The sequence below is a fragment of the Paramisgurnus dabryanus genome, chromosome 7 (assembly GCF_030506205.2).
Source record: "Paramisgurnus dabryanus chromosome 7, PD_genome_1.1, whole genome shotgun sequence".
NCBI classification, from domain to species: domain Eukaryota; kingdom Metazoa; phylum Chordata; class Actinopteri; order Cypriniformes; family Cobitidae; genus Paramisgurnus; species Paramisgurnus dabryanus.
In genome coordinates, this window is record NC_133343.1 from 34490975 (window position 1) to 34500928 (window position 9954).

General features: G+C 34.8%; 1 protein-coding gene across 2 annotated transcripts; it reads right to left on the minus strand.

The window, feature by feature from the left end:
- Positions 1-3: 3 nt before the first annotated feature.
- On the minus strand, positions 4-7599 carry slc25a55a (solute carrier family 25 member 55a). Of its 2 annotated transcripts, none has more exons than XM_065279671.2 (10): positions 7454-7599; positions 6308-6400; positions 5537-5662; positions 5188-5243; positions 3258-3348; positions 3025-3143; positions 2608-2797; positions 2368-2522; positions 2204-2279; positions 4-971 (listed from the first exon to the last, which is right to left on the minus strand). In XM_065279671.2, exons 2-10 carry the CDS (start codon positions 6325-6327, stop codon positions 812-814), a joined length of 993 nt encoding a protein of 330 aa, XP_065135743.2. In that variant the 5' UTR covers positions 6328-6400; positions 7454-7599; the 3' UTR covers positions 4-811. The 2 variants fall into 2 exon arrangements, with proteins under 2 accessions (XP_065135743.2, XP_065135744.2); XM_065279672.2 differs by lacking the exon at positions 7454-7599 and adding an exon at positions 6637-6694.
- Positions 7600-9954: the final 2355 nt, after the last annotated feature.

The following is a 9954-nucleotide window of genomic DNA, read 5'->3' on the forward strand; positions in this document are numbered from 1 at the left end:
ACGAATGGTTTGATTGTTTTATTTATGCAATGTTGCATTACAGTATTCATTGAAGGTAATACATGTTGCATTGAAGTGTCACATTTTGGGTAGATGGATGGGGTTAACACTGCATTGTAAAAACAGAGCACATAAATAGGGTGGTTGTTGTAACATGAAAGGTCCATCAAAGTAACAATAAAAAAATGCAAAGTAACAATTGCAATATATATATATATATATAGATGTTGCATAAATACGATATGCATTAAATTGAGTCTTTTAAGAAATCAAAAGATATGGTACCACACACCTTTAATAAATTGAAATGAAAACAAATGGTGTGTTTGATGTTTAAAGTCCAATACCTTGATGACATCCGCCAAAACTATTATTTTAAACAACTGTGAACCTCCTCCAAGCACCAGAAAGTTTAAAGAGACAAAGTCTAACTAACATCAGACACTGAATAACAGATAGAAAACATAGAAATATACAAAAAAAAAATTGTTGAAGTCAACAAAAACGGATCATTGTTGATTGTAGTGTCATCGCAGCGACACCATCCCTCACTTACAGGAAACGTTCACAGATGCTTCTGGAAACTTAAGCGCTTTTCTTCAGAAGTGACCTTACCGACAAGTGCAAATTCTGGCTGAAAGCCTATCAAATAAGCCATTGAATCGAGCCAGTAGAGGAAGTGCGGTAAGGCTGAAAAAACCTTTAGGAGCTTAACCAGAGTAAAGTTACCCTTCTCACAACAACTGTTTATCTTTCTTTATAAAATGTACAGATAGCAGTGACTGCCAGTCATGGTGACTCCGAGGTCTGTTCAGTTGGAGATTAATTTTAGGGTGTACTGGCTCATGACGTACTCCCCGACACCGATGAAGTACATGACCTGCACGATACCAAAGAGCGGCGCGATGACAAGAGCCCTGCAGCCCGCCCCCTTTAGGAGAGCAGATGGTCCCTCTCGCTTCAAGATTTTGCTGTAAAAAAAATAAGAGACAAGCATAAATCATACTTTGTTTGAGATAAAGTTGTATTGAAATATTCAAATATGGTGTCATAATTATTGATTAAATAAATGTAAAAAAATCTATTTAATAATTTGGACCAAATAATGAAGACAAAGCAGCCATGGGAACTCCAATACCATTTAAAATGGTGACTACAGGAACTTAACCCGTTAAAGTGGCGCGAATACCCTTTGAAATTAATATAAATCTCGCATTTTTTGACACTTGGGTGGTTTCATGTGTCAGGAAATATTGAATAAATTGTTATAGCGATTTAATAATTAAAATAATTTCATAACATATACATTTAATAAATAAAATTATAAAAATGTAAATTTTCTACAAAAGTAATAATGAAAACACAAAGCCATAAGGTTCAAGTACTTCTGATCCAAATTTCAAGTTAAAAATCACAAAAAATGAGGTTTGTGTAACACTTTCAGTGGTTTTACCAACAACGGCCACTAGGTGTCAATGGTTTGCCGCATACTCTTGTCACAAATTAATAAATTACTGTCACTGCATTACTATTATTGCAAAAAGGTTTTTTAATATGACTTTCTTTTAAGATTTATACTAGGATGTAGTTTTATGAATATATAATAATTAATATGCATTCCTATGTGTCATCTGATGACCTTGATATATGAAAACTAAATTCTGAGAGCTTTTTAGTAATATATAGTTTGTCATGATTTAGGTTAGGGTTTTGCTGTTATAAATATGTAAAAAGAAGTTTGGCCTACCTGTGACATTTTAGAAACTGACTCTCAATAATTCATTATTTTCCCAAAATGGTGACGAAATATGAAAACTACACTCTTAGAGCCTTCAAACAATATATAGTTTGTCTATATATTATACATGATTGAATAAGAATTCCGAAGAAAAACACTTAAGTAAATGTAGGTGTCCCGCTGGCGGTATAAATGGGGTATAAATGATTAATTTACAAAGAGAGTGTGCCTAAAAACAATAACGCTCCCTACCTACATAATTTATTTTATAAAACACTGTTGAAATATGTATTATAGAGGCTTAAAATTTTCCAACAATATCTAGTTTGTTTTGATAAACATCAATATTTTCCATATAAATTTATACGTTAACTTAGGTGTCCCGCTCACGGGACAGCGCCACTTAACGGGTTAAAGATCTATCATCTTACACTCTTACAAATATTATGGGACATATGTGGTTACCTGAAACAGTCAACTATGCCACTGTAGGTTTCTTCATTAGCGCCTTTGTTCAGTGACTGAAGTCTGGTTTTAACCACTGCAAAAAAAAAGACCAGAAAAATCAGTTAAGTTTATGCATTTCTCAGGAAGGCGCCAAAACGAGAGTAAAAAACACCACAACTTACCATCACATGGGTTAACCGCCACAGCAGCTATGGAGCCCGCAGCACAGCCTGAGATGAACGACCAATAAAATGGCGCCGTTTCGTCAGGGGACGGTTTGCCCAAATTGTTCAAATGAGCAAAGAGCGGGAAGTACACAATTGAGAACGGTACATCTCTAAAATAAAGAAAACAGGAAATGAGTACAGGGTTCACACTCAAAGCACTGCATACTTGCAAAAAATTGCATTTAAGATCATTACCGTAACAGGGTTGCTCCAAGACCTTTGTATAGTCCCTGAATCCCTTCTTTGTGGAATAACTGTCTTGCGATTTGCGTGGCAGAAACGGCGGTGGGTGCGTTGGGCAGCACGTTGTAAGAGCGACTCAACACTGCGTTTGTGGTTGCCAGTCTAGTAACGGGAATGATGCATGGTTTCCTTTGCTGTGCAGCTATGAAGAAATTGTTATACAGTTACTAAACCGCAAATGCAGGAAGTGTTGATGAATCACAGTAAATCCTGTTTACTTAAACGCCAACAACTCATCTTTGCATCTTTTAGTTCTTATTTTTTTGCCTCTTAAATCAAATTTAACCTTGCATGCGTTTATTTCAAAATAACTTTAAGCAAGGTACTGTACTTTCCGTTTCATTCACGAGTCAAAAAGTTGTAAATTACCTAATCTCCCAGCATCCTGCAATTGAATTTTCAGCATCTCCATTGGAGTGGTGATGACAACCTGGCACATACCAGCACTACATCCAGCCAGCATCTCTTTAAATACATTCAGCCCTTTCCTGCAATAAACAAAGCAAAGATTAAACATACAGATAACATATCAGCATGCAAACGTAGTTACAATGTAGTTGTTAAAGGGCCGTACGTTCAAACAAAAGCAAACACAAACGTACCCGTCTTTGGAAAGGTGGTGTCTGAAGAAGTCATTGGCAGCCAGTTTGATGGCCTTTTCAGGAGTGACCAATGTGAGATTAACTGCGGCACCTAAAAGACAAACAAAATAGGGGTTAAAGAAATCCACACCGTAACTGATTGCGGATCAGTATATACCACACATTCCCCACCACCATCAAAACAGATATACATTTATAACATGACCGTATTGCAACAGATTTACAAAAATATACAAATGAAACTAACAGACAGTAATGGTATGAGCAAAGAGCTTATTAAAAACGGTGAAATGATGATGGAGGGGGATTTTTGCATGAGTTTAACAAAGCATGTGTTTTAACTGAAAGAAAGGATAAGAACAAATAAATAAGAACAAGGGGGGGAAGTAAAAAAAATTAATGCAGGCACATTCCAGAAAGAGAAATCGAATCATGTTATATAAAGAGATACCACAGTCTTTTAAAATTAAGAAGAGTGGTTTTACATGATCAGAGAAGAGTGGAAATAAATGTATGACATCTAAATGTTAACAAAACTTGGCAAGATGGGTTAGTACTGAAGGAAAGTGGATAGGATTAACCAACTATAAAAGAAACAAGCAGCGAGAAGGGAAAATAAATGTAAACAAATCCAAATGATTCAACAATTATCTTTAAATAAAAAAATTGGTGCCTAATTGTAATAGAGCAGAGTGGGTAAGAACCATGATAAATGATTTGCCTCCAGCGTGGCTGCGCCTTAATCGGCTAGCCTTCACTATCCCAGCGGGGACCCATGTCTGTAACATGAAAAACACAGATGCAAACAACAGCATTCCTTACAGAAACGGAGCCCCGGCACAAATCACTGACTCCAACCACCTCCAAACTACAGATAACACTCTTGTGCCAGTCTAATGACAAAACTGAGGCCAATCGACTCGTCTACCATATTTAATATTTACATTTTGATAATGAACCCTCCGATGCATGAAGTACTAAACCAACAAAAGAAATGATTACTTCGAGAATAATCATTTTGAAAAGTTTACACATTTGTATTTAAGACACTATGGGTGCATCCCAATTCAGGGCCTGCGTCCTTTCAAACAAAAACTTATTTGTATAGCTATCCCAATATTCAAAGCGCGCCTGTGAGGTCTGAGTATTTTGAAATAAACATTCAGGACTGTAGTTAAATAAAAGTATATATTTTTCAAATTAAGGGTCATTGCCTCTTTTTTAATATCATAAATTATGTTTTAGTGATGTTTTTAGTAATATTATTGCTGCAATATTGTGCATGTTGCATTTTACGTTTGTTACTTTATAAAGTTATTTACATAGTTATTTATATACTGTTGGGTACTTCAATCTGCATCAATGTGTCCATATTTATTTTTAAAAGTCTTTAAGTGTCATCTGACTCCCACAGACATGGTGTGTGGAAAGAGCAAGTTACGTAACTCCTCTCGTATACTAGAAGGTCTCATTTCAGTTCACTTCGTGGACTCCTAAGGCTGCATCCTTAGAGGAATCCAGCCCCTGAATTTGGGATGCACCCTACATTGGACTAATAGTCCCTCTATAGTGGTTTGAATGCGTTTAAAATGACATGGTCTCCATGCATCGGAGGATTAAACAATAAGGGCTGTGTACTACTAAGTGTTGGCATGTACCAATCAAACAACCTAAAGTAAAAACCTCTGTCTTACCCTATTCTGCATTTATGATTCATTGCTATAAATGCAAACAGAACACTGGCTTGGTCCAAATTTAATTGTCACCAGCCAACCCTTGTGTCTAGTATATTGACTAGTATCCTAGTATATTCAGGTGTACCCATCATGCCATATATAAGAATTAAATTAAGCTATATAAATATCTATATAGGGTGTAAATACGCCTTTCAAGGCATTTGTTAATAAATCAATAAATGAGCAAATCTTACCTCTATACATGCCAAAGTACCCCTCAGATCGAACGGTTTTGACCAGACAGTCAATCCTGTAATACACAAAGGCATGTTAGTATGAGTCACATTACATTAGGATCACACAAATCTAAAGCTATGCCTGATGTCACGTCCATCATATGTGAGATCCGGTCTGGCATTAATCCTTTTAAGGCTTTGCAGTGACCATAGCTGTAAGTCACATGCACATGCATCATAGATTCCACTGGGATTAACATACAGCCATATGTGTGAAAGTACATTATGAATGCCAATAGCTGTAGTGTTAACTTAATGTCTGTGAAATTTCAGAATGGAGATGTCTGAAAAAAATGAAGGTCCTTACATGTTCTTGTAGACTTGATGGCCCTGTCTCTGATTTTGGAGTCTGGTTTTGGCCAAATCGATGGGAAAGACGCAAGTGACCCCAACAATGCCTGCAATGCCACCATTGATCAGTTTGGCAGGAAGGCTACAAAGAGGGAATAAAGCAATGAATAAAAGCACACCCATATAAATAAGGAAAAACGTCTTCATTTTCTATATAATTAACATATTTATTTAAATATAATTAACATATTTATTTAAACATAATTAACACACATATAAATAAATGTGTGTAATTATATATATATATAATATATATATATATATATATAAAAATATATATGTGTATATGTGTGTATATGTGTGTATATGTGTGTATATGTGTATGTGTGTATGTGTGTATGTGTATATGTGTGTGTATATGTGTGTGTATATGTGTGTGTATATGTGTGTATGTGTATATGTGTGTATATGTGTGTATATATATATATATATATATATATATATATATATATATATATATATATATATATATATATATATATATATATATATATATATATATATATATATATATATATATATATATATATATATATATATATATATATATATATATATATACACATATACATATATATATACATACACACACACACACACACTTATTTATATATAGTTGTCTTTAAGTTGTATAATCAAAATAAACTTTACACCTTTGTAACATTCAAAAATATTGTATATAATAAAAACTATTTTATTCATATAGATGATATAAAACCCCCAGTACCTCATCTGCTGTTGAGTCATTGTCAAACTTCTGCAATGCGATGAAGACAAATAACTTGTGAAACTTCTTTGTTGTGAAGAATGAAGTAAGCACCTGAAAGACACAATAATGGTTATTTACACAAACACAATAATAATATATTTACATATATACACCCAACCATCACCCACATAAACAATGTAGTATACTACACTACACTTCCTAGATACTAATTTTTTTCCAAACTTACTATAATAAATATTGAAGTATAGTATATAAATACTATAATGTACCACAATATACTACGGTGAATAAATTCTTTTTCAACGTCGTCTGTAAAAATAACTTACACATCACTTTCATTAATCCCTTCCTAATCACGTCGCTTTAATCCTCTGACCTAAACACTGACTCACGGTCACGAGGTCAATGAGACACCGACTTTACTTACTTCCGGCTCAACGCTACTAGTACTGGCGTGTGCGCGCGCATATGCCCGCGAGCATATGCTCAGTCAGAGGGTTTGCCTTTGTAGCCTGTAATTTAACTATCTCTACTCGACAGTAGTGTTCCTTGTCCTCGGTTCATAGGAATTTAACACGCTAGCATCAAGACCTGACATGTTTCAATGACATTACACGCCCATTAGATGCATTTTAACACCCTTTAAACATATGGTTCGTTGCATCATGTGCATTTTTGTTTGAAGTCACCATTTAACGTTATTTACCAACGTTAATTGTATGCTTCAGAAGCAAATTGCAGAAATTCACTTTGATAAAGTCAATTTAATACAATGAAATTTAAGAAAATAATTATACGGAGTCGTTAAAAAAGCGGCATTTAGGGAAGTCCATCACTCATCTTTCTAAAAAAAAAAGCGGAAATGAAATGGCTGCGTTATAACTGTTTCTTAAAAACTCGAATAAGATCAACTAACGTTAAGTTATGTGCGAGTTTGTTAAACTAAGCGGCAAATAACTAAGTCAAAAAATATATTTTTACCCCATAATGAAAATACTTAGTGCAAACCGACTTACTTCGGATGAAAAAATCTTTGCACGACTGATTCATTATAGTATTGCTATATTTTACCTCGTTTTAAACTAAATATTACTTTTAGCACACACACAACTGACTTGCGTTATTTAAAAAATGCAGACTTACCTCAGAAATAAGCAGTAATCGTTTAGGGTGTTTAAATATTTGAACGAATTTCTGGTTACCAGAACCTTCCACGTCGAGTAAGTTTGAATGAATGTTTGAGTGGAATTTTCCGCTGAGCTATAAAATGGGAGGCGGGGCAGAAGAGTCGGGTGTCAGTTTACTTGTCTGATGTAACCTCGCGAGATTTGCATATCCTCACATCATTCGCTGGTGAGCAATAAGGCCCGCCCCCATGAATTAACGCTTGAGAAGGGTTGTGGCTAGAAGGGACAGCTACGGACAAAATCTCGCGAAGTCTCTCGCTGTTTTCCTCCTAATCATAGCCCCAAACTTAACCATAAATCCAACATTTATGTCCTAGCTGTATCAAATATAACCAGAACCGTTGTTTTTCATACTAATCCTACTTCGGGCCCAAACCTAACCCTAAACCCAACATCTCGCGAGATTTGTCCATAGCTATGTATCCCCTCTAGCCAGAACGTTGAGAAGTAGGCGCGGATACAGTAGTGTCAAATTACACTGGGCGTATAATGGTATTTTAGTTCAAGGACGTTAATATTATACAGGATATTGTGTTTAGTTAACACAGTGTGACAAATATTATACGTCAATGTTTTTTCTTGTATAATAGTACACTCAAAACATTTGTTAAAAACAAATAAGAAATAACAAAACAGTAATTTAGGCTATATGTGTGACACTGCATCACAAAACCAGTCATAAGGGTATTTTTTTACATAATCTAAAAGCCGAATAAATAGGCCTTTCATTTATGTATAGTTTGTTAGGATAGGACAATATTTATTATTGTTTAGATACAACTATTTGAAAAAAATCTGGATTCTGAGGGTGCAAAAAAAAGAAATATTGAGAAAATCACCTTTAAAGTGTATTTCTGTCTTTGGCTAAATATACCCGTTTTCCATGGTCACATATTTTACATTTTTTTATCACATAATACCAAACCAACTATGTTGTGTATGCTGATACTGCCACAGAAAGTAGATACCAGCATATAGGCTACTACTTGTTTTGATGGTCCTCATTAACATTAAAAGGTTTCTTTAATGTGTTTTAACATGTTTGGTTTAAGACAATTAACTAGAGATTCAGAGGTTTCAAGCACTTTCTCCTCGGATACAGGGGCAGGGCATGACAAAGGTACACTTCTAGAAGTTTCTAGTCTCATGCTGCTCATCATATTTCTCATGTGAGATCAAGCATAAGCGGTGATTACATCAGATCAAACTGCTAATCTGTGTTTCTTTAGGGATTCAATTGCGACTCTAAATTAAACAAACACCTGTTTTGTGTGCCTAAAAATAACATGACAATGAAAAAAAGTGTTATAATAAAAATGTCACAATGTTGCAGCTGTGGTGATCTGTCAAAGTCTATTTATTTACTGACACACAAATAACATCTCATTGATTCATAGCATGTGATCCACCACCACACCTATTAATCAGATTCTATTTAAATACTGATGTACAGAACAAATGTTTTCCATTTTTATTTTTTAAACACTTGTTTAATTTTATGTGCCAAGATGATGTATGTTTTGACATGGAAAAGTGTGGTTCGTTGTTTTCCAGAACAATCTGTACATTCTATAAAATGAGTTTTATTCACTCAGTTCTGAGTTTCACGTTTAGCCAGTTTTAGCCAAAGGAATGTAACACAAAAGAATGTTGGGACACATGGGTTTGGTATGTGTGTCCCACCAACCCTTTCAAAAACGGCTTAGGAGCCAAATTCAACCTTTTTAATTGTTTGATGTTTCATTATGTAAGGGCTTTATATTGTAACAGAGAATAATTAATAATATGGTGATGTAAATTACAATAGTACATTTTGTACATTGTCTGAAGGGCATGTGAGTGGTATTTGCCTATGTAAAACTTTGGCACACCTCAGGTTGCTAAGGTGTTTTGAATGTTTGAAGCATTGTTTGCTATGAGGTTGCTAGGACATTTAAAAATGGTTTTCTATTAGCTCAGCACAGAACAGCCCATCCCCAACTCTCATTGATGTTTAAGTCTCTAGATTTGACCCGGTTAACTTTTTTTTAAGTAAGCACATATGTTTCGACCTAAGAGGTCTTCTTCAGGCATAAACTCCCTTTTAGGTCGATACATTATGTGTGTTTAAAAAAGTGAACTGAGTCGAATAGGGAGTGAGAGATGGGGTTGTTCTGTTCTAAGCTGGAATGGAGTGTGCCGATTTTTGTTTCTTATTAGTTAACTGTTCTTGGTTGATTGTGCACCTAGCCATAAATTGTACAGATATTGTGCACATATTGTTTGTAGTTGTCTTACTTTTTACTCATTTTATTCATGTAAATGTCACACCACAGTTCAATATTTATGGCCAAGAGTCTGAGGAGGCCTTAAAACACTAAAGCGGGTTTCCCGGACAGGGTCAGGACTAGACCTTAGGTTAATTAGAAAATATAACTAGTTTTAACAAACATGCCTTACTAAAAACATTACCTGTGT